The sequence below is a fragment of the Cebus imitator genome, unplaced genomic scaffold (assembly GCF_001604975.1).
Source record: "Cebus imitator isolate Cc_AM_T3 unplaced genomic scaffold, Cebus_imitator-1.0 Scaffold515, whole genome shotgun sequence".
Classification (NCBI taxonomy): Eukaryota; Metazoa; Chordata; class Mammalia; order Primates; family Cebidae; genus Cebus; species Cebus imitator.
The window spans coordinates 526,232-552,009 of NW_016107830.1; the positions used below are offsets into that span (position 1 = coordinate 526,232).

A 25,778-nucleotide genomic window follows, 5' to 3' on the forward strand; every position below is an offset into this window, starting at 1 on the left:
AATTACACCCTAGACATTTTTATCACAGCATTTGTTTTGTATATGAAGCACCTAGAAAATCACACTGATAGGAAAAGTAGAACATCAGTACTTTCCTACCAAAAGTCCTACTTCCGCCGTTTTGAAACTTGTCTTGATTTCTAATTTAGACAATGCTGGCTGGACGCCTTTGCATGAAGCCTGTAACTATGGCAACACAGTGTGTGTCCAGGAAATTTTGCAACGTTGTCCAGAGGTAGATCTGCTCACTCAAGTGGATGGGGTGACTCCTTTGCATGATGCACTGTCAAACGGACATGTAGAAATTGGCAAGCTGCTACTACAGCATGGGGGTGAGTGCGTTTATGCTAAATGGGTTTTGATAAATTATCCAGTTTTTTGATGAATCCTACAGAGGTAGATAGCATTTTATATTAAAATCTGTGAGGAAATATGCCTTTATTTCATATTAATGAGAAAGTAAGGATAAAAAGTCTCTGAAAATGTACGCACCTTTTATTAGTAGAGGTAAACATTTTCATAATATATATTTATGTATGTATGTATTTTAAGCCTATTTAGGTTTGTGTATGAGAGTCTATTTTTGAATTGAATGTGCTGGTTTTAAATATTTATCCTTTTACTTCAGGTGTTTAATGTCTGTGTGAGCCAGTCATTTCTGAAAGCTTATTAATAAATGGATATAAACGTTCAATTGTGATTACCTGGATTCTTTGATTCTTTTTTCATTTCCTGTATATAATTACAAACTCAATCTTATTTTTAATGAGTCATTTCTGTACAGACTGTTAAAAAAATGATATCCTAGAGTATTTTTCTTCATTCACATTTTGCAGCCAATTAAGTTAAAGTAGGAGGATTTTCAAATGGTGATAACTGTTATGCAGGGGTTTTGTGAAGGCGGTAACTTGAGCTGAATATTCATCTACTGTTTTTCCTGCTGATTTTTTATCTTTGCTTTCAGTAAGCCCCCACATTATTTTAGTATCATTCTTCTTATGTATAAACTGAATAATAGAAATTCTACATCAGAATGTTCAAAACTGATTGGTGTTTTTAAAAGAAAAACAAAAGAAAACTGATGACAAGCTTAGAATATGGAAACAAAGATTTGTAGAAATTACTTGTCGCTTTTATTTGTATTTATTTTAACTTTCAATTTAACATTATCTTATCCTGTAATTAAAACATTTGATTCTGCATAAAGACAAAAAGCATATTTTCTTAAGATGTCTTTTTAGTATATATGCAGCTAAGGAAGGCTGTATAGCATGGTAGTTTAAGACATTTGGTTATATATAGTCTTCTCCTGCCCCCTAAAGGCCTTAGTGTGTCTGTTTTACTGATACCATTTCATAGTCAATATATTTTTCAGTTGTTCTACCTTGTTTTTTTAGTATTCTGTGTTTACTAAACCATAAGTTCTACCTCCTCAGTGTTTTATTTTTCTGCTCAACCATGTGTCTGGCATTCAGGCCAATATTTGGTAGGAGCCGTTATCGTATGAAATCCAGCTCTTCAGTAGAGTATGCTGTTATACCAACCAATGTGAATTTTTCCAAGGGCCCTTAGTGGAGAATAGTAAAGAGATGAGTTTCTCATCCTAGAAGAGGAAATCTAATTGTATTTGTATTTATCAAGGTCCTTTGGCAATCATACAGACTTGTTTCTGCCTTAGTCATATTCTGAGTTTGAGCCTGTCAAGTGGTTTGACACTTTTATTGAAGTAACTGCATTATCTATTCATTGTGACTCACTCAGTCTCAAGAGCAATAATTTCAAGAATTTATGTCTCTAAACCCTTTGTTTACTTTTTGGTATCCTATGTCTGTAATTTTGTCATCTTCTTTTGGTTTAGCAGAAGTAACTTGGAGTAATATTTGAGAAGGTGGCACAATGAAAAGGAGCCTAATTTTGTTTTAGAATTATCTTTCCATAAATTATACATTCATCATATTATCAATGGGTGATCTTTTAAGTACATTTTATATCTATGCCATTATATATATCTAATCAGAGTCATCATTAAGAATTTTAGCAGTTATAATCAGTTCTCTCTGACAATATGATCTATGTTATAATGGTAAGACCTTGTGATTATGTGTGCTAGTACTGAAACCTTTTTATCCCCTGTAACATGTTTATGGCCAAGTGCATAAATAATTATAAGACTTGCCTGATGAAGGCACAAAGCACTTCTGTACTTCGCTATGTAATCAAATACTGAGTTATGTTTTGCGTGCCCCACATCATCCCTTAGTACCTAGAGGATAAACTCTATCTTTAGTACTTTTTAAGTAGGTAGATGAGTTTAACTAGGATAAATGGAAGAATCTAAGTTTGATCTAGAAGAATTAATATGTAATTTGTGTGAATCAGTTACGTGTAGTAAACATTGAACACAAGCAAGGGTTAATATGTAAACTGTGTTATCTGTGCAAGGTTTTACAGTCTTTGCACTGCTAGAATTGTTTATTGGCAATGAAAGGGGTACTACTTTTTCCTCTTGGTGATATTTTGAGATATCCTTAAGGCTCCTATACAGAATTTATAAGATGAATACATTTTTAAAATTTCTTCTGGGAACAGTGAAATTCTTATTTTAAGATGACAATCGATAAAGTTTTATAAAAGTTTTGTTTTTTTTTTAATTTGTAGTTGTATTTATTTTTTATTTAAGGCATGCACTTTTGGGCAAACTTATTAGGTAATTGACTAGATTTTTTTTAAATGTGCCTTTATTAGTCAGTCAATATAGATAGCCAGTTAATTGTGTCAATGTGAATTCATACAAAATATGATTGTAAAGAAAGCCCTGGATGCTTTGGGAAAAAAGAGAAAATAGCTGTTAAGCTGCCAAAATGGTAATGTTTTACTTTTAACATTTTGCATTTTCTTTTCACAGGCCCAGTGCTTTTACAACAGAGGAATGCTAAAGGAGAATTGCCCTTGGATTATGTGGTTTCACCTCAAATCAAAGAAGAGCTATTTGCTATTACAAAAATAGAAGATACAGTGGAGAACTTTCATGCACAAGCAGAGAAACACTTTCATTACCAGCAACTTGAATTTGGCTCATTTTTACTTAGTAGAATGTTGCTAAATTTTTGTTCAGTTTTTGATTTATCTTCAGAGTTCATTTTAGCTTCCAGAGGGTTAACTTATCTAAATGAACTGCCTATGGCTTGTAAAAGTCATAAAGAATCCACCAGTGTTCATACTGACTGGTTATTAGATATTTATGCTAGAAATATAAAGACATTGAAGAAACTCCCACATATTCTTAAGGAACTGCCTGAGAATTTGAAAGTGTGTCCTGGAGTACACACTGAGGGCTTGATGATAACATTGGAAATGATGTGTCGGTCAGTCACAGAGTTTTCATGATGATGCTAGAAAGTATGGATTGATGTTCTAAAATTTAGTTCAACTTGCATTGGCATTTACTATGGATGTCATAGCTCATGGACAGATAGAAATTTGATTTATTTATTGACAAACTTTGCAGCCTTGCTAAATTTTAAAAGCATTTTAAAAAAATCTTCTGCAAAACTCTAGTGTGCTTCTGACTCTTTCCAGGATGTAGAATTTGACTCAAAAGTAAAAATAATTTTGTTTTAGTATATACTAGTTTCATTAATCTTTTTTTGTTATGAAGTGATATTGTACATGTAAGATTAATTTAAATATTTTTTCCAATCAAAATGAATGTCATCTATTCTAGATGTTCTAGTTCTTAGAATCATGGCAAGGATATTCATACAAATGTGTACCTGTAAACTTGTAGCTCCTGAGTCTTATGGATGGATTTTGAGGAAAAAGCCTAAACAAAAACATGTAGCTCCCTATTTTTTCTCTATAGGCTGTGGGACTGAAATATGCATTTTAGCTTTGTGTGTTTCTAAAATAAACATTTCTAAAATTTATAGTAATAATTAATATTCTTTTGGTTTATAATGCAGCAAGTATGCAGTCTGACAGTTCAATTCCTTGATGTGTTTTATTTTAGCAATTCATATACAAGGTGTATCTGTCACTGCTCTACGTAACCAATATTCTGTATCTGAAAACATATGCTGCATAATGTTTATGCGTTTCATATTATGAGTGGCATTTAAGTAATAGATTTGAGATTATTTAAGGTCTTAATATATAGTATGAATTTACTGAGTAGTAATGTTTTATTTTGCAGTTTTTCCTAATAGCAGTTTATAGTAAAACTAAAAGAAAGGGTGTGGATAATAACCACTTTTGAAATTGAAGTTTCTTCACTAGTAGGAATAAGCTACATTATGGTACAGGTAGAAAAGAAACACTTCCATTTAGCTTTTATGTAACTAAAGTGATGACTTTACAGCAGTTAATCTGCTAAAGCAACACACTTCAGTTTTATCTTGGAAATAGGTATTTTAACAAGATACAAATGCTCAGTATCATATTACTGGGTTTATAATATAAATTGAAAACTGCTACATCAGTATGAAAAAGTATTTTTAAATAAGTAATTTTTCACACATAAGAAATACTAGTTGTTTGTATTTAGCCTTCAAATTTGACATCATACAAATCTTTTTATTATTAATCCACCAAAGTATCAGAGAAAAAAATGATATAATGCAGACTAAGAAAAGTTTAAATACTTCTTATAATAGAGAGTAAGGTGCTTCTCCAGATGATAAGAATATATTTATTCCAAGGAGTACCTCTTTACTTCACTTGTAAAAGTATCTGAGATAGTGTTTGCTTGGTAAACTACTATAAACTTGTAAACATACCTTGGCATCATACACATTTTCAAATCCTTGTCTAGTTTCTTAATAACTAAATTACAAGGCAGATTCTTTTCTGAGCTTTGGTTTTCGTACATATCAAATAGAAATCACACCAGGATCTTTGTCATGATAGAATTGTTAGCCAATCACATTATATGACACTTAATAAATACCATTTCCCTTCTAGTTCTTACCTCCTCTTTTAATTGTAATTAGCTATTTAGACCAAAGGTAGTAATTGTTTAAGTTGATAGTAATTCTAAGGTAATTAAGTAATCATCATGAGTTAGGGTTTTATACTGTTAAGACAAAGTAGTTTTCTTAATTAGATGTTCATAAGATACATTTGTTTAGTTGCAGTTAGCATTAATATTTCACAATTGACTGTTCTGTCTGCCAACTTCNGATACATTTGTTTAGTTGCAGTTAGCATTAATATTTCACAATTGACTGTTCTGTCTGCCAACTTCCACAAGCCATGATGACATGAAGTATGAAACAGATATCATTGAGGTCTCTGCCTTTCAGAAGTTTTACACTTCTTTGAAAGTCCAACATGGTAAACATAGGTTACTGTGTTCTGTGCCCTGGCTAACAATACCAGTATATGAGTATGAATTTAAATTTTCAATAGAATACTTCATTTCCAAAATTACTTTTTATACTTTATTTTAGAAAACATAGTAACTGCCTTGAATAATTACCCAAATCTATCTTTAAGGTATAGGAAGAAGAAATTCTCAGTAAATAAAGTATAATTCTTAATCTTTGTCCTCAATTTTCAATTGCAGACTTTTCAAAGTTGCAGCTGAAGATTGAAAAATGCTTTTCTTCATTGTATTTTGCCAGATGTGATATCATAGTTCCATGGAATCATAGGTTTAAAAATATCTATGAGAAACCATATTATAATGTAAATAAAGCTGGGGAGGAGATTTCTGAGCAGTTAAGATTCAGCTTTTCCCCATGCAGTGTTTACTGGCAGTTTCTTAGAATTTCTTTGAAGTTAGAGTTTTGTAGGTTGTTAATTTTTAATTTCACTTTGCAGAATAGTGGTCCAAGTATATACATATTTTGTCATTTTATTCGTTCCAAGATGACCAGAAAAACATTTATCCTCATAAAAGTCAAATGTGAAGTTAATTCCTGTGAATTCAGCATTTCTTGAAAACCTGCTCTGAACCAGGTGGTGTGCTTGAAAAGGGCTAACTATAAAAAAAGGAAAGGCTCACAGTCTAGGAAGGTAAATAAGGCTTAAGTATTGTGAGTTTTGTTATCTTCTATATCTCAAATTAATTTCAGTTTTGTATGTTTCTAAAATTTTCAGTAATTGGTGTTCTGTTTTAGTTTATAAACGTGAATATTCAAGTGTACAGTACTTCAATCCTTTGATGAGTATTATTTTAGCGATATTATTTTAGAGTGGATGGGATGTAGGGTGTGCTTTTGCAGTCAGTATTCTTAAGCAAGCACAAATACATTAACACTAAGATACTTTATATAACCTCCAGAAAATATCCGCCATTTTTGTTTATGCTGCTATAGAAAGTTAAATTAAATGAATACCTTCACATGAAAAAAAAAATTGGTGGAATGTGCAGTCCTTATGCCTTTATACACATTTCCAGTTAAGCTGCGAACTTGATGAGAGCCTGTCACTGTTGCTCCTTAATCAGTAGGAAGGGGTCATCCTTGAGTGACATGAGGCATTCTTTCCCTCAGGCATTTATCACGTAGCTTTCACGCCAATTGCACCTCCTGCTGAGGTGGAGCTTGCAAAACTAGGAATGATAATTGTTTTTATAACAAATGTGGATTGAGTTAGAAAGGTCAGTGATAGTATTATTAGAATTAGGCTCTGCCTGGTGTTGTCAAAACAGGAGACACGAAATAGTTAACTATTCCTTGTAAATTAAATTACGTTATCAGAAAATTCAACTTATAGGTTAAAATGAACTGTAGTTGGAGAATATACTTTGGTAGTTATTGGCTGTGATATATATTTTAAAATTATTATAGGCTATAAATTAGAAAAGGTTGAAATGTTGTTTTACTTAGTTCTGAGCATACAATTTCAAGATAATGCAAATCGTACTCAAAGACCTTTTCAAAGGAAACAAAACATTTTTAACATCATTGATCATTAGATGTTTAAAAAGAGTTTGTCCTCTTAAATACTAATCTTACAGAACATCTAAAGTATGCACAAGCTGTTCCTAATACTTTTTATTTTTGAATTTATTACAATAGGTCTTTTTTTAGTGTAAGTATATAGTTTTGATTATAAATACACTTAAAGTATGTTTTTATAAAGCTGAAATACAATCCTTAGCACTAGATACAAGTGATTTTTTTAGAATATTATGTTTTTTGTTTTTGAAGAGAGATATTTACAATCCCACCCCCTTTTTAAAACAGAAGTATAATGAACTCTCCTCTGGGTTTTTAAACTACTTGCGGAATTAAAGATCAACAATATTGTCAACAAAGTGACTATTTATTAAACAGTATTCCTAATAAGTATGTAGTATTGTTATATATGTAATGTATAATATTGTATTGCCTTTAACAAATATAAACTCCCAAAAGCCCTTATTCAAGCATTTATAAATAGTTATTTCCAATTAGAATTAAAACATATACTTCCCAATTAGTCATTTTTATATCATGGCCCTCAAATCTTTTTAGATATTGAACCCAGATTTGGTAGATCTAATCTTCTTCCTTGCCAAGGTATCTGAGTTGGATCAAGTGAACATTAATGCATTATGGTTGTTAAACATTAATAGAGAATGGCTCAGTAGTTTGGGACATAAAATTTCATTCTACCAAAGAGTGGAAGTTAAAAGAAAAAGAAAAAGGTTTACTACTTAAAGAAAGTAAGTTCACTGAACTGAAAATCTGGAATCCAGCTTTGCATTTACACCTATCATACTATTGTTTATTTTGATAATAGATGAACTAAAATTATCACTGCTTCCCTATTCTGTCTCAAAGTGAAATAAATAGTAATATTAAGAAATCATTAATCTTAAAGTGTTGGCAGATGAAAATAACTTAGTTTGTTGTCAGTGACTTCTCAACCTAAAGGTTAGGTCAGCAGTGGTTTATGTCATGACTCTTGATAAATTTTTCTAATGACCAAAATCATTTGATTTATAATAGTTTTTTGTTTTTGTTTAAAGGAATATATATCTTGGTTATCTGGCTTCATCCTAAAGAAGCATTTTTCTACTTTGCATAATCTCCTTTTTACAAGATTAGACATAAAATTATAGAGCAATAAGTAAAATCTAGTAAAATTAAAATATGTGTTTTAAAGAACTTTCCATAAAAACTTACAAGCAGAATTGTAAAGGTGAAAACTGGGAAAGAGGATGAAGGCAAAAATGGTTAAGAATCATTCTGTTTAAAGGAATCCCAAGGGCAAAGATTTCTAGGTACTGTTTATTACATTGATGGAAGTTAGTGAAGGTATAAAATCAGTCTTACAGAAAGCATGTAGACTAATCTCAGAAATAAACTAGGTCTTTGAAATTTTTGAATATTTGATAAATTAAACCAAAGGTCCAGATAATTGTTTTATAGAAGGTTCTTTTGGTTAAAGTTCAATTTAATCAAAAATAAAGAATAATAAAATTCCAGTTCTAATGGTATCAGAATCAGGCTAGATTTTTTTTCACTGTGTTTTAAAAAACAATTGACACATAGTAATTGTACATGTTTATTAGAGTACAGTATGTTTCAATACATGTGTACATTGTATAATGATAAAATCATAGTAACCTGTCCTTCATGTTAAACCTTTATAATTTCTTTGTAGTGATAACGTTTAAGACCCTCTTTTCTAGCAGTCTTGAAATATAATACATTGTTATTATCTGTAGTCACCCGACTATGTAATAGAATATCAGCACTTATTCTTCTTAATCTAACTTTATAGCCCTTGAGACCATTGTCTCCCCATCTTCGCCTTCCCTCCCTTTCCATTCCCAACATCTGGTAACCGCCATTCTACTCTCTACTTCTATGAGATCAACTCCCCTAGAGTCCACACGTAAGTGAGATCATGTGGTTTTTGCCTTCCTATGAGAAAAAGGCTGTTTTGAATAGTAATACCCAGTCCTTTCTCACAGGCAAATCTTGTATCTCATTTCTTATTTTCCTATCATTTCAGTTCTTTTACACTCCCAGAAATACTGTTAAGTTTATACTTAGCCATGTTTTTGGAGGAGATGGACTTACAGAAAGGCTGAAAGCTGTTTATTAAAAGTTGTTGGACCTTTTACCTAAATATAATTTTCCTTTACTAATTTTAATATTTTAAAAATTGCAAGTAAATGTTATTAAAAATTATTTCCTCAGCCAGATATGGTAGCACATGCCTGTAGTCCCAGCTGCTTGAAAGGCTGAGGCAGGATGATCACTTGAGCCCAGGAGTTCAAGGCCAACCTGAGCAACACAGTAAGACTCTAAGTATAAATAGTAATATGTGTGTGTACACACACACACACACACACACACACACACACACTCTGTAAATTACATAAGGAAAAAGATTGTAAGTAAAACCATTACTTATAGTAATTGTCTTTATGTGAAAAAATTTTGGATATTTCTTTTTCACTTCTCCAGATTTCTTTGTAATAATTTGTATTTGTTTATAATACCAATAACTAATTTATTTTGAAAGTAATGCTCCAGATTTAAATAAGAATCAGTCCTTGAAATTTTTCTAAAGTTGTCTTATTTAAACTGGCATCTACTGGATTTTTAAAAGGTAAACTACAGTTTTAACATGCTATTTCTTTAAGGTTGGATATAACTAAAAATATAATTAGTATTATCAAACACAGATCTCAAATAATACACTATACTTGTGCTCCTTTTTTGAACATGAATCTGACCTATCACTTAGCTGATAATGTTTCTCTGATCTTTGTTTTAAGCCACTTCAAAATGGAGCCCCAAGTATGTTGAAGTGGGAGTTGGAGGGGTATCACTCTTTAGTAGTACTCTTAAGTCACTAAAGAGTAAACTTTATCTTGCGGAGTCATAACGTATGATAACATATCTTTACTTTCTGATATTAGTGTTTGTGGAACCTGAAGAATTACTTGTTCTCTAATGAGACTTTTTCAGATTTGACATAGAAAAGCAGGAAGAAATTGGTTAGATTAAATGATAGCTACATTTATTCAAAGATTGTACCTTAAATGGCTTTGAAAGGATACTACTATGTAAAGAATTTTTTTCTTCTATCATCAGTCTGAAAAAATATTCACTGTATATGAAAAAATATCCACTTTATAACATATTATTTGCAACATTAATGCAGATACAAACAACCCTCTGTTGAGAGAATTCCGAGAGTGTCTTACCACCGTTCTCCAGAGCATGTTATTTTGCACCTCTTCTGTGAAGGCCGGCGAAATAGCTTCTTGTAAGGTACTCTTTTAAGTACTAAAACAGTCTTTTTACAGTTGTTTTGTATAAATATCCTGTATATCTACATGGTAACTGTAGTACACCTGATTGTATCAATTTGTTTTTTTAGGGGAAGATTTCTTACCTACTGGTCAGGGCTGTTGTCACAGTCATGGGAAATCAAGTACATATGCATTTATATATACTATGTATCAAACACATAACATCATAGTGTACAAGATTGGATGGCGAATACTTGGTACCCCAATCCATAAGTCATTGTATTTTGCTCTTGCTTAAATTACCAAATGATGTATGATTTGATTTTTTAAAAATATTTTTCTCTTCTGCAAATGCATTTTTTTAAAAGTGATGGTTAGCAACTTTACACAAATAATGGAACATCACATTAATCTGTTTAAACACTCCTTCATCAAATATACATAGGGTTTTCTGGATTATTTCTCGTGTGCTTCAAAGACCCTCCTATGGTTTGCTAGTTCTCTGTTAATGGAAACCGAAGTTTGTAAGAGTTTTAGGACAAAGGTAAGAGTTAGGTATACCATTGTGTTTTTTTGGTCAGAAATTGATGTTAGCTATTTCCTCTATTATAAAAGAAAGATGACAAAATTACAAACATACTCAACCTTGAATGATAGGAAATAGATACTTCTATCTTTGTAAAATTTTTCTAAGAGCTTATAAGTTCTTGACACCGATAAATTGTTTTCCATGGTTGCAGTGTTACAAGGTACAGATTTTGACTTGTTTTCATAATTACTGTAGAAAAGAATGTTTTGTGGGCATATAGTTACAAGGTTTCAGTTCTCTTGAAAAAGGTTCTGTAAACTTGGGACAAATATTGTCATTTCCTTCCCCTTGTCTCTTTTCTGTGATCCAGCTGTTTCTGTAACAATGCTTGACTATTCTCAGGTGTCTCTAGTAATGCAAAAAAACAAGTATGAGTAAGTTTGTGTAGTTAGGCCAGGTGTGCTCCTTTTTCTATGAATTTAGCATTTCCTTCAAACCTGTCACCATTTGAACTCTGGCAAAATAAAATCCCTCAAATAGACTCAAGTGATTTTGAGCTTGTCTTTAACTAGAAAGTGAAACTGAACCTATATTATCATCTTTCTTCACTAGTGGGGGCAACAATTCTACTCAGCCAGGCTTCAGGATCTCCTTAAATGTATTCCTTCAGAGAAAATAAGGTAGTTTTTAGGTTCTCTCATTGACTGAGGTTGGCCACTCCTTTTCTCTTTGGAAGGAACACTGAAGAATCTGTAGTAGGGCATAAGTGCAATGCAATTTTAATTTTGCTACATACTGAAAAAACTTAGGCACGGCTACTTACCTTAACTATTTCTGCTTTCCTTGAAACAAATCTTTCTGCCTGATATAGTAACACTTAATTGACTAAAGCAGAACAGCAGTGTACTTTGGTTACTTTTTAAAAAATGGAGTAATATTTTTCAGTGACATTTGGAGGTACGGATAACCATCATATAAATTTTGTGAAAACCTGTCTTTACAAAAATACTGCTTGTGCATGTAATAGAACACTTTTTTGTTTGAATTTTTGGTTTGGGTTTTTTTTTAAGCTTATGATGTCAAGAAAGAGCCCAATGAATTGAAACTCATTTGAGATCAATTATAATTTTTGCTATTTTTTTAATTCTGAACTCACATCCTTCCTTGGAAAAGCACAGAATCATTAAGTTCCAGCAAAACTTTCATGGTGCTCCACTTTCTACATTATGTGATTGCTTTGAACCTTCAATGGTTTTTATTTGCATAGTATTCTTTTTCACTGAGATTTTTCAAAATTATCAAATTTTAACCATTCAGGTAAAATAAATCGTATGTGACTGCCTCTATACAAATTGCCACTCTATAAATAATAGAAATTGAGGTACCAGAGGGGAAATTTTTCACCCAAAAAAAAAAAATGTTTTGATGTTTTCTTTCAGTGAGTTACACCAATCATCCCAGGAAAAAGAAGTATAATTGAAAGAAATGACACTAATGTAAGAAAGAATTTACCACATTATTTTCTATGTGGTTTTAATTCATACTTGACTGAGCAATTAGAAAAGCCTGGTTCTAGATACTCTAATCAAACCAATGAATAGATATCTATACACACAGTCACACTAGAGTGTGAAATCATGCTCTTCATTTAAAGCCCCAGGATTTAAGCAAGTATTAATTCAATAATATCTGAGACCTTTTTCAATAAATATAATGGTAGCTGTCTTTACTTGTATTTCTGGAGCAAAAGGTGTAACTGCCTTATACCTTTGTTCTTAATCTTGACTACAAAACTCAACATTATAAACATTTAGGCTCATTTAACAAGTTCATTAGCTGAAATTACAGATTTTGAATAACTTGTTAATACAAATATACACTACTTTCAGCATAGGAGAACTTAGATATGAGATCAAAGTGGAAAAAAGCTCCTCTGGTCCCTAGATAAAGTTTATTTCTGAATTTTCTTCACTTTTAAATGCAGAATAAAAATTTTATAAAAGATAATTTTAGAAATGTATCAATTAAATTTGACTCACACTATACTTCAACTCCAGATTTGATTTTAATATACAATCAATCATTGGTTTGACCATTGCCAATAACAGGGGCATGCAGTTGGTATTCAATAACTATATCACAAGGCTAAGTTTTTAAAGACTCTGCCAACTCAGATTATCGTAGTGTATAGAATGTTTCAAAAATTGGAATTCCTACAGAACCTATCAAACAGTTTAAGTCTGAAACAGCACCAGAATGAGAAGTACCATTGTTGATAGGTGAGGAAAAAATTAAAAAGCACAAATATGCATTTCTTATGAATTATCACAACTAGTGGCAATAATAGTTTGGAATACAAATATAATGATGACTTTCAGTGAATATACTCATTAAAAGATACTGAGGAATATATTTAGTAGTTTACAATATCTATGATCATTAGCAGTCCAAGTAGATGTTAGCGTGACATTCAATCTCAAGATATCTTAAAATATTTACATCACAAATCTCTCAAAATCAAGACAAGTCGGGCAGCTCTCAAGACAGAATTGAACCTATGTGAGAAGGACAAAGAAATAGTTAAAATTTTACTATACATAGTCTGTTTTCAGCCTGTGAATGTAGTAGTTTCTAGAAGTGATGAAGATTTCCGTGAATATCTCTTTTGTGCCTCAAACTAGTTCTTATTCCTCTGTGAATTTCATTGCATCGCATCCCTCCAAAGGTATTGTTATACAAGAGTCAGAGTTTCAGGAAAAGCCCTGTTTGTTTAAACCAAATCTGTGTTTCTCCAAGTGAAATATAATTTATAAGAATATACACACAATCCCCCATTAATCTCTGAACCACCAAAAAAAGAGTATTGATTATACATGGGAAAGATTATTTTCTTTTGTATTTAATGCAGTGAATGTGTAGTCAACATTACCATTGAACTAAACATCTGAAATTTGAAACAGTGAAACAAACAAATTAGTCATCTGTTAATGGTTACTATCCACTAGATACATCTCAGGTTGTAGAATATCAGGCTTAGAGACATCTGAGTACACATTGCCAGCATAGAACATAAGTCTCACATAAGGTATATTCGAAAGTTATTTCAAACAATTATTTCATCAATAAACTTTCTGTAGTAACATCAAGTTCATGGAACATTATGTTTTTAGCAACAAACAGTGATGGTATGCAGATGGAAGCATGTCATTTTAAACATGATACATTAAATAGAGCATGTTGAGGTCAAAGCCTTTCTGTAGAAAGGGAATTTAATTGACATTCAAGCATAGTATATAAACAGATCAAAATAGTTCTATTATAAGAAATAGTATTTAACAACTTATCTCTAAAATAAAAATACTTTAAAAATCAGCTTCAATGAGATTAAATTTATCACTAAAGAATCTTCCTTTAGAGTGAAATACATTTTTCAGCTTTTCTATAACTTTTCCAGCATAACCCCCACTTTTACCCCACGCCAGTCTATTATTAATAAAGTAGTGCAAAGCATTGTTTGCTGCAGTTTCAACTGAGTGTAATCCCCTACCAAGTCAGGGAAGTAAGACATTCTCAACCAACCAAATTATTTTTCTCCAGAGGTATGCTCCCTCAATATACCAGGGAGTAAGATACAAAAACTACTTTAAGAGTCTTGGGAATGCAATTTTTAAGTGTAGATTCTATGATAATAGTGAAACATTGTTAAAGGCAACCACCACCCCCAAGCAGTTTATTTTACAAAACAGGTTTTCATGCATTATCAAGAATTTTTTTTTTAATAAATGTAGTGAAACACTGGCATATCACTTAGCACACTGCATTCTCCTCTACATTAAAATTCACACTAATAACAAAATCATAGTATGAATTAGAGCATTTCAGTAATCTAATGAGAAAGCAGAGTTTTTTTGTGAGAGCACTTGAGTATTAAAATATTTTTAGATGCACAGATACAATCTGACACCAAAAGCAATATGGATATAGTTTGCTAGTATTGTTGATAACTATACTGCGTTGCTAATTTGCTAACTCTGTATAAATTAAATTAATGGTAGGTATAAAAATTCAGATAGGCAATTGTTTATAAACTGGCAGTATTTATGTGGTGTAGTCCTGTAGAGATTTTAAGGTTTTAGATGGAATGATTGTTAGAAGGTTTGAAAGTTTTCTTTAGAGAATTGCAGAGTATTGAAGATTCTCTTGAGGGAGTGAATGTACCTTATTTGCTTAAAATCAGCCTAGTCATACCTAAGTAATTTGCGCAGGAGTGAATGTCAGGATCTAAAGCCAGAATATATGTTAAATTGAAATGCATCTATTCCATTATTCAGGCTTTGGGATTTCTCTACCTTTTGAAATGTATAAAACATAGAAAAGTGTAATGGATTACTTTTGAGATAAAAAATAGTCACATTAAAATCAAATTGACATTTACAGTGATGTTGATTTAATCAGAGCACAGGTGAGTATTTAATCCACTTGTAATTAGATAAGTATATATCTTCCAATGTTATCATTCTTATATTTGTTCTTTCAGTGTGTTATATTATTATCCACAGCTAACAAGGCTTTCACACAGCAGTAGCAAAACCTTTATCGAGTCTGTACAATAGAAGTATATTTTCAAAGACATATCCCTTTGTACACTATTTACAAATTCTCTCCATCATGATAAAAAGGCAAAATAAATAAAAAGCAGAAAGAAAGGAAATGCTGCTGAGGCTGAGAGCTTTTTCTTCTTTTATCTTCCCAAACAGATGCTGGTCTCCTCAGTGCTGGGAGCTGGCTAACCAAGATTGTTTTTCTTTCTTTTATATGGGCTGTGAGAAGGATCTGGTTTCAATTCTTGATACTGCACCTGTTTAAACAGAGTTCAGAGAAATACTGTTCAGGTGGCCACTTTCTGGCAAAGAAGGGAAAAGCAAAGGAATGAGAGACTGTGCTGGGGGGAAAAAAGTGCTCACTCTAGAAGCTATATGGGATCTACAGCTGAGATGCAGAAAGCAATAGAATGACAGAACAAGAATAAGAAGGGAAATCCTGTCGGAAACTACATGAAGCCCTGATGTGAACTTTAGTAATGGCCTTCACGAACACATTACATTAAAAGCAAAACTATATCGATTTTAAAGGGCTTGATGATGGTTTTTTACAATTTAGTGTGTGTTTGCTTAATACAGTCGTAATTTCCATCCGGCCCACTGTCACAAAAAAAACAAAAAAAATCGTTTTTTTATTCTGAAAACAGCTGATGGTTAATGGGCATTAACCTCAAAGGATTTCACAGGTTTTAGAGATATGCTACACTCTTCAAAAAACTCTCCTCACTGACCTCCAAAATATACTTTTTTAAAACTTACTTGTAATTCTTGCAAATTCTGGAAAGATATTTTTTTCTTAATGTCCACTGGCATATTTTGATTTCATCATCTAATATTCCTATTTTCCCCTCTCAGGTCATAGTGACTCCCATCACAAACTCCAGCTGAACTAACTTGGAAGAGTATCCTCCCTGACAGCTCTGGTAGGTTCTTTATGCAACTGCTGTTTCGCCCATTCTCTGTAAGTTCTTCTTAGATAACACCCCAAGTGGGCTAAATTTCTGACTGGTAAAATCTGCTACACAGGCGTTATTAATTTTACTCAGCTCTTGTAAAGCGTTTACATTAGAAGGATATAAATGCTAAAACCCAGAGCCATACTACATTAAAATAATAGCAATAATAATAACAAAACCTACATACCACTTGTACATCTGAAGGGACTCTGGAAAGGAAGTCAAGTAGTTCATTGTTATCAATTGCATATGGACTCCGAAGCTTTTTTGTAAATTTATTGATTCCTGAAAAAGTGATAGATTAAACATTATTTAAATAACCAAAATTGGAGATAAACAGAGCACGTTTCTGGCAAAAGTGTTATAGCAATTGGAAGATCTAACTTGTATGCCTTGAACCAGTGAACCAATGCACCCAATTTTTTCCCTCTCTTCCTCTTTTTCTCCTTCATTTCTTCCTCCTTCCTCAGTTGCTGCTCTGTCACTTTGTACTGTAGTAGCTTCTTCCAAGCAGGAAAGGGTTTCTATGTGGGAAATAAAGGAGGTTCCCTGGCAGTAATTAGCAATCTCTTGCATTTTTCCCCTCTGTGTTACAGTATACTTAGAAGCCCTACTTTAGTATTTCATTTCTGATGAAACTTGCTTTCCTACTTTTTGGGTTAAGATTTTTAAGGCAAGATGTCTAACTTATTGGTTTCCCCTTTTCCAAAAAATGCATCTTTTTGGAGGTGGGAGTGTGTGTTGCTGTTATGCCCGATCAATGTTTAGAAGACACGTGATCTTTATTTTTTTTTTCAAACCGGAAATGAAAATATTTACTCCCAGCTTTGTAAAAAAAAAAATAAACACCTTTACATGAAATCAACAAACTGGTAAAGACTGAGCCATAAACTAGAGCATTTTGGCTCTTCTTCAGGGAGTTCATGCAGAATAAGCTTCTAGAATCTGTCTCCTCATGTAAGACCTATAGTCTTAAATTTCTGGCTAATATTTCAGCAATCACCTACCACCAAAGGAATACTTTTTTTGTTTTATTTTGTTTGATGAAACAAGAGGCCCAAACACATTCTGCAAAGTTACTTTTAAGGCAGCTACTCAGTGAGGCCACTGCAAGTTACATAGCTAGATGTCTGCCGTGGGCTCCAGTTTCTGCAAACCTGGGAGAACAGGGCATTTGCCACCACCTATTGCAACAGAGATGACTCCAGAAGCCAAGGCAGGTCTGACCCTAGGTAGACTAATTTTTTCAATAAAGAAGCATCTGCCTTAACTATCAGGAAGAAATGAAAGATGAACATACAATAGGAAGTAAGAACATAGTGGAAATTAAATTATTCTTCCCTTATATAATGAAAGTGCTGTCTAAATTGAATTTCTTTGAATTACAGAAATTAGGAAAGGAAAAAATAATTCCCATTTCCCCCACCTCTCACCCAGGCTGTAAAGGTAATGCTAGTGATACAGGGTAAGAGGGCCTGCTCAATATGTGATAAGTTGGACCAAAAAGAATAGGGAAATAGGAATCTTAAAAGCAGAGGGCTTGGGGTATCAGACTTGAACTCACTTTATTCCAATATATTTCTTCAAAAGCGTTAAAGAGAAAAAAAATTTTGCTTTCAGTGTAAGCACATGCTTTCCAAAGCTAAGACCCATTTTGGTCCTTTGTGTTTTGTATAGGTTTAGCAATCTTAGGTGTATGTGTAGGCAGGTGAGGGGCAGGTAGAGAATTCTTCTTCTCCCCAGTCTTGTTTATGTATTATTAATGTTGTAGTAGATCCTAGAGATGGAAAGTTGTTTTCCAAACCAAGAATTTTGTCAGGAAAGAAATTGAAGAATGCTGCAACTGACAATCTCCTAAATGGAGCCCAGGTACGTAGGAATCATTGGCATGCAGCATACTCACATTAAAAATTAGGACCGAAAAAAATCACCTTTAATGTAGGTATTTATAGAAACAGTCTTATTTAGTTCACATAAAGGGGTCTTACTAAGGAACCTGCAAGTGCCAAGGACCCTTTTCCCAAATGCTAAAGGTGACCTCTTAAACAGGCAGCCATGTATAGTACCATGTTTACATATACTTCCACAAGATAAAATACAACAGCAAAGAAAGCATATTTTCTTAAATGCACCATATGGATTGAAATGCCTCTGTTTGTATATAAGTGGTGAAAATAAATCAGAGGGATATCTAGACAAAGCTACACTTTGATATATGAAGAATCTTTACAACTCACATGTTTATTGTATGATGAAACCTAGTGTGCCAGATAAGAAAAATACATTTTGCAGGTAGACCTAAATCTTTATACTGTTGTGATTTTTAACTGACCTGTCTCTTTTCATCATGGAGTAGCTTCATGACCATAAATACAGAGAACTGCTGACAGTGTAACTCATCTCTTAAACACAGTTTGTTCGTAGCAGCTAAGACAGTTTGGGGGAGCCTGGGAAGGTTTACTTACCCCAGACAAGGACAATGTATCTCAGCGGAATGCAGTACAGGATGACTGTGAACACACAGAGGGCTACAATGGCCAGCCAGCTTAAGAATGGGACAGTCCAGTTGAAAGTACTGAATGAAAAATTAACACATCAGCAATCTGAGTACTTCATACTTTTTTCAAATATCAAAATACATATGATTCTGACTTAACTTGGGACCTAGTTAGTCGGCATTTCTCTCTGGAATAGAGTCCAATTGTAATAGGTTATCAGAAGACACAGCCTAGTTTGTCATAATCTGCTCAGTTGCATGAACACAGGGCCCAGGTAAAGAGTCTTGCTGCCAGTTTCTCCAGATTGTCCCAGGTGACTTCAGCATCTAAAGCTCTTGCACTACTTGGGTGACTTCCCACATGGAAAAAGATCTTTATTTTTCTACTACTAAGACAAGTAACCATCCCTGTTTTCTCCAACTTTTCAGAGGGGAATGCCCCTGGGCCTACCATTCTTTCTTCTGTCAACTCTCAGTATTCCCCACATTGGGAATAAAATGTTGCCAGCATGGTTATGTAAAAAATCCTCTGAATGTTAGAATTCCTTAGAGGAATACTCACTTCCTACCTCAGCTATGTTTCAAATAGAACTGGAAATCAGGAAAGAACAGAACAGTTAGCCTTGCAAAACTTGACCTCTCATCATTGACCTTCTTCCCAGAAATACATAGGTAATTACGAAATAAAATCAGCATTGCTTACTATTATCTCTCATGTACTTCTTGTGAAGGAGAGCATTCTGGCAAAAGTAATTGGTAATGGAGAGGGCTGAGTCAGAGAAGGCTGCAAGACTCAGTATTGACAATAAGACAGAATAGCAAACAGAAACAAGACCAATGAACAGAATAAGTTACAAAAAAAAAAGTACTGAGGAGATGGGAAGGAATTTACTGAGACAAAAAGGGAAAAGAAAAATGAAGACAAAGGCAAAAAACATGGAGTAGAAAATCAGGAAAATGGAACATGGGACGATTGTAATCATTTAAGCCTTTTTGTGTGGAAGCCAGTCTGGTACTTAAGAGTATGCCAAAATTATAAAGAAAATAGAAACACTATATAGAGCCTCCAGGGTTGGGCATATAAATATATCACCATTTACAAGCATACCATCGCATTCTTTCAAATTTCTCCTAAGAGTTCATTCACTAAAGAGGAACTAACATATCATGTCATGTGACCAAGAAGTTAGCAGATCTGTATTCAAAGCCTAGATTCTGTTATGTGGATTTAGCTGAGTCAACCTCTCTAACCCTTTCTCCATTTGTAAAATGGGATAGCTTTTATTCTGTCAAGAATAAAAAAGTCGTTGTGATGGTAACATGTTTATGTGAATCAAGTTGAAATTATTAGAACTAATCAACTCAAGGAATTTCAATTATGGTACTTTTTTCTTATGAGACAGTGAGAAGGGCCCCTAAGACACTTCAGAAAAACGTATTGTTCAGATAGAAAAATGTTACTGTCTTATTTCTTCTAATTTCCTGGTACTGTATGTTGTACTTACTTGAGGTGAGTTTTTTCAGGGCAATTTTTTCCCAATAAAGGATGATTGCTAAGAGATTTTCTTCTATACAGTGCCTCAGCATAATTAGTAATTAGTTGTTCCGTAGCTTTGTGGCACGTAGCTTGCTTTTTGTCTCTCTCTAGGTCAAAATTATTGCCTAAAATTGTTTTTTCTACCAAATGAGCCAATGTTGGGTCAATCTGGGTATTCTATTTTCAGTAACCCTTCGGGTCTGGCTTTTCTGCCTTTGTCTTTTTCCTCTTATGGTCAACTGTGAGCATCTGTAACTGTCACCAGGTAAAGGATCATGCCTTCCCTTCCTGATGGACACCTTTGCTTCTGCTTGCTTGTGGAGAGAACAGAAGGCTGAGGGTCTGCTTGCTTTCCTGCAGCTCAGCTCAGAGCTATCCATCACACTACTCCATGTGTGAGGCCACTGGCTCTTCACTCAGAAAACCTTCCTTCTGGGCAGCCCCACTGAAGAACTCCCTGTGTTCTTATACTCCTATTGGAAGGATAAATGGCAAAGAATCTCAGTGTGGCTGTTAGAAAAAAAAAAGACTGCCCTTTTCTATTTCTACTCTCTGCATTATGGAATCTAAATCTAGAATATGATCTTCCCCCAAAAAAGGATGCAATTCAAGAAAGTTCTGGAAAGATTATTTAGTAACAAGACATGGTAATTATAGAGCCCTTTCATTTTGTGCTTAAAGATTGCTTCTGAATCTGCTTTCTGGATAGATGCTTTAAATTTCATGTGACCCCAGGAGAATTTCTCTTTTAGCATGCAAAAGATCATTTTGCGGGAGAGATGGGTCCTACAAGACTCACTGGCTCCTATGCCATATTCCTGTACCTCAGCTTAGCATAGGAAGTTCTACAAAACTCAGGTTTTCCAAAGGCTGGAACACCACCAGGATCTGGTCATATCCCGTAGCTAGTCATCATGTTTTCCAGCCAAGCATCTGTTCTGAGGCTTTCTACCACCTAGAGTTACAAAGGAGCTGCTTCTCAGGCATTCACTAGCCTGATCCTTGGTCTTTTGGTATAAATGAGATGTTTCTGTCAGGTATTAGCTCACAGTGTACCCCAGATAAAAGACAGCACTCAATGGGGAAATGCCCCAAATTCATGGCTTCATACTGTTTCAGTGGATAGTGTGTAGAGGACAGGTAAATATTCTTGGAGATGGAAGAAAATACACAGAGGAAGAAGGAGAGAGAAAAGATATGGGAACAGTCTTCAGAAAGCCAAAACTGAATGCTTCCTAAAGGCACAGCTGGGAGTGAGGGGGGCTGTTCTGTCTGATATAATAAAGTAGAAACTCAACACCTGGACATGTGGGAATATATCAAACAAAATTATACAAAACAAAATGCATTATCCCTTGTAACATGAAAGGCACCAAATGAGTGACTCATACCTTTAGTTTAAATAATTTACTCCTTTTCAAATTCATTGTATGCTCAAGGATTCAAATCTGTAGAAAACTTTTGGTTATGAATAATAAACAAAGAACAGATACATGAAACTAGGAAAATAAAGGTTTCTCCGGAATTTGGCACCCCTTCTTGAGTAGACCATTAGCAATCATTATATAGGCCAATTTTTACATAATTTAGAAGTATGTAATACTTTTAACTGGTAATTCTTATAAATATATCTTGTTTTTAAAAAAATATAACACTGTTTTAAGTAAAACATAAGTATATAAGATTAAGAATTTAAGTTTCTTAATTTTGCATTAGAGCTCAGTGAAGATATATTTCCTTATTTTAAAAAATTAAGGAATAGGGATTCGGTTTTTATAATTTTAAAAATTGTATTTTCTAAATCACAAATCATTAGTTTATTGATAATTATGATCTCAGCTATTTAAATACATACTTGAAAAAATATTTTTACAGGGTACCATAAATACAATTTTTTAAAAAATTTAGTCACTTGATGAAAATGTAACTAGACCAATAATAAAATGTAGGTGTATCTTAATTACCTGAAATTCTCATTTAGCTTGGTTTATTTTTTCCTATCACAATTTCATACTCCGTTTAAGAACAAAGTCTTTCACAGTGAAAAATGTGCTAAAATTTAGGACGGTGTTATTTCTTCAAAACTACAAGTGTGACTTCTTTCCAACCAATATGTTCTAAATTTCAGGAAGGAAATTGACAGAACTTTCATAAAGCCAAAGACTGGCAGAAATAAAGTAAATAATGATAAAACTGAGCAATAGATCACCCAGAAGGAGTGTCCCCTGCCAAAAGGAATGTGGCATTTCACCCTGTGAGAAACAAATAGACACCCTGTCCTACGGAAGACTGGGGCTTACATGTCACCGTCACTCACTTCTTTATCCTTTCGCCAAAGGAAGCCACTTCATCTAGGATGTTCTGGACACTGACACATACCTCCTGGATGGCGTAGATTTTATTTATAAATCCCTTTTTTTCACTGTCCTAAAATGCAATAAAAAAAAAAATTCTGTATGAGTAAAGGTTTTCTTCATTGCTTGAATTCTTTGTGTTGTCCCTCTCTTACATTTTTAAATAAACTTCATTTGTATGTGTGTATAAATGGATAATTGGAACCCATGAAAATATCAGGATTTTAAGGGACATGAGGAGGAAAGGGACCCAGCATCATGGATTTGTGCTTACAAAGGTGGCTGCAAAGCAAGAGACTTGGGTTCCATTGCTCTTGTCCTGATGAACAGAAGAAACATTTTGGGGAGGAAGGTATAAGACAGAGGGGAGGTCCCAGAATTACTAAACCCAGATTCTACAGTGCTTCTGGATCCACTGAGACACTACTTAGTGGACCCATTTTTTTGATCCCACATACCCAGCTTTTGTTGTGGCTCAGATATTTCAGCAGCAGAGAATGCTGGATGCAATTGAGATTTGTGAGCAATGAAAACTGCAAAAAACACAAACTACCAAAACCTGAAATCTATGTGGATACTGCTTAGATCATATACATACTAAGCCTGACCAACTTCTTAAAAATAAGTCATATATTATATACAGTAGTATATGCTGTATTAGGTTCTAATTAAACATTTTTTTCCTTTTTTTTTGTACTTAGTTCTTCATTTTAAAATGTTGAATTTAAGCAAAGCTGGTGTACTTCAGGTAATAGATGGTTGGAGATTGAACATTAAACCACCTAAAGAGTGGTGTGAGCCTAGGAGAGATGTGCATATTTTGCAATTTTAGACCCAAAGGAAGAAATACCGGTGGGCTTTCACAATTGAAAATTCTGCTTAGTAGCCTGGCATCACAGGCACTTGCCTAGGCTGTTTGGTGGAGACCATCCAACCCTGATTCTTTGACTCCATTCCTCCATGCCAGCTTGAATATCTGTGGAAATGTAGATCCAATTTCATTACTTTAACTTCTTTGAACACTTGCACACTATGCCAGAACACTTGAGACCTCATGTGGCAGTCAGTGCTTGCTGAAAGCAGCCAGGAAGCTAGAATAATAATGTCATGTTGCACATTTACATACTGACTTTCATTTCAGAAGAGTCTAAAGCACTCTACACTGTGAACACTTGGCCAGGGCTGGCATTCGGCCACCTCAGAAATGAGGCAAGTGAATGACAGATGTGTGTGCCTCCTCCAAGGACAACAGCATACACTGGGACTGAGGACATGGAGGCCAGTTTTATAACAATCTTTGGTATAGATACCAGTTACTTAGAGCCTTCATTTTAAATTCAATTCATATGGAGAAATTTGTCTATATTATTCATCTTGCTTATGCCAAAATGGATTGTCAGGTAGATGAGATGCATAAAGCGTAATAATGGTATTGGGAACAGTTAGCCACTCAGGGTTCCCTACTGTCTTCAGAAGTCACCATTCACTTGTCATGACAGACGGTGCATCAATTTCTTATCTTTCACACTTTCCAGTAATAAAGTGTTAGTTTCATCTATACAATTGTGTACGGTAGAGTAAAATGAATAACCAGTGGCTTTTTCCTGTTCCATTCAAAACTACGAAGTTGGACTGCCCCAATTCTGTGTCCCGTAGTATTCTCATCTCAAATACCAGCTAAGTTCATTTATGTCTATGAAGCAAAGTACTGATAAATATTTAAGCACATACAGAATAAATCAAACCAGTTGAAGCATGCTGGTTGTACAATGAAAGTCCATTGGGAATGTCTTCCAGCTCAAAATTATGTGAAAAAATATTTTGCAGTAACAGATACATGAAATACCTAGGTAGAACCTCAGCAAGATAGGTACAAAACATATACGATTTTTTTTTTCAGTTGAATATATAGGTTTAGTGAAATTTCAAGCAAATCCTAATATTCAGAGTGGAGAAAATCAGGAGAACTTAATAGTGTTTCTAAAATCTGTTTGGACCAATAAATAGGTAAGTACAGCTAAGAAATTTTACAAAAGAGAAATCATGAGGAGGCATTCAGTGTACTCCATATTTAATTAAAATGAGATATGGGCATAAAACGATTGGTATACGATAAGGTGTCATACACAAAGGAAATAAGGAAGTACTGTTATTGGGCAGTTGTGTTAACTATTTGGAGAAAGTTATGTTAAATCCTACTTAAAATAGACTATCAAATCTGAGATAGCCCAAATCTATCTTAATATCTACCTCAAACAGCCCCAAATGCATTCCATATTAATTTTAAGAAATTAGTATCTATCACAAGTCAGCTTCATCCCTGAGATGCAAGGCTGGTTCAACATTCACAAATCAATAAAGTAATTCATAACATAAACAGATCTAAAGACAAAAACCACATGATTATTTCAATAGATGCAAAAAGAGATCTTCGATAACATTCAACATCCCTTCAAATTAAAAACTCAATAAACTAGGTATTAACAGAACACACCTCAAAATAATAAGGGCCATTTATGACAAACCCACAGCCAATATCATACTGAATAGGCAAAAACTGGAAGCATTCCCCTTGAAATCTGGCACAAGACAAGGATGCCCTCTCTCAATACATCTATACAACAGTATTGGAAGTTCTGGTCAGGGCAATCGGGTCAGAGAAGGAAATAAAGGATATTCACATAGGAAGATAGGAAGTCAAACTGTCTCTGTTTGCAGATGACATGATCCTATATCTTAAAAACCCTATCATCTCAATCATAAACTTTTTTTTTCCATTTATTTTATTGCATTTTATGTTTTGGGGTACATGTGAAGAACATGCAAGATTGTTGCATAGGTACACATGTGGCAGTATGATTTGCTGCCTTCCTCCCCATCACCTACATCTGGCATCTCTCCCCTTGTTATCTCTCCCCAACTCATCCCCCACTGTCCCTCTCCTATTTCCCCCCAACTGACCCCAGTGTGTAGTACTCCCCTCCCTGTGTCCCTGTGTTCTCATTGTTCAACACCCGCCTATGAGTGAGAACATGCGGTGTTTGATCTTCTGCTCTTCTGTCAGTTTGCTGAGAATGATGGTTTCCAGGTTCATCCATGTCCC

The 25,778-nt window shown here is 33.8% G+C and overlaps 2 protein-coding genes and 1 long non-coding RNA gene across 13 annotated transcripts in view; 2 read left to right on the forward strand and 1 right to left on the reverse strand.

The window, feature by feature from the left end:
* The window catches only part of SLF1 (SMC5-SMC6 complex localization factor 1), an 82,571-nt gene extending 78,639 nt beyond the window's left edge, over positions 1-3,932 (forward strand). For all 4 annotated transcript variants that reach the window (XM_017514085.2, XM_037733319.1, XM_037733321.1 and 1 more), the window contains 2 exons: positions 150-332; positions 2,906-3,932. In XM_017514085.2, the coding sequence (XP_017369574.2) occupies positions 150-332; positions 2,906-3,387 (665 nt within the window). In that variant the 3' untranslated portion in view covers positions 3,388-3,932. The remainder of the gene's footprint in view (positions 1-149; positions 333-2,905) is intronic.
* Positions 3,933-9,187: 5,255 nt separating this feature from the next.
* Positions 9,188-22,781, forward strand: LOC108292940. Of its 3 annotated transcripts, none has more exons than XR_005197662.1 (3): positions 9,188-10,220; positions 16,187-20,661; positions 22,450-22,781. It is a non-coding gene; the product is annotated as an uncharacterized LOC108292940 (long non-coding RNA). The 3 variants fall into 3 exon arrangements; XR_001820500.2 differs by having other exon boundaries at positions 16,187-16,254; XR_001820501.2 differs by having other exon boundaries at positions 9,188-10,215; positions 16,187-16,254.
* MCTP1 (multiple C2 and transmembrane domain containing 1) overlaps positions 13,200-25,778 on the reverse strand; it is a 571,324-nt gene continuing 558,745 nt past the window's right edge. For 5 of the 6 annotated variants that reach the window (XM_017514095.2, XM_017514096.2, XM_017514093.2 and 2 more), the window contains 4 exons: positions 22,639-22,748; positions 18,753-18,862; positions 16,475-16,572; positions 13,200-15,588 (listed from right to left, as the gene is read on the reverse strand). In XM_017514095.2, the coding sequence (XP_017369584.1) occupies positions 15,517-15,588; positions 16,475-16,572; positions 18,753-18,862; positions 22,639-22,748 (390 nt within the window). In that variant the 3' untranslated portion in view covers positions 13,200-15,516. Of the gene's footprint in view, positions 15,589-16,474; positions 16,573-18,752; positions 18,863-22,638; positions 22,749-25,778 lie in introns of those variants that run through there. The other variant, XM_037733323.1, reaches the window with a different exon arrangement.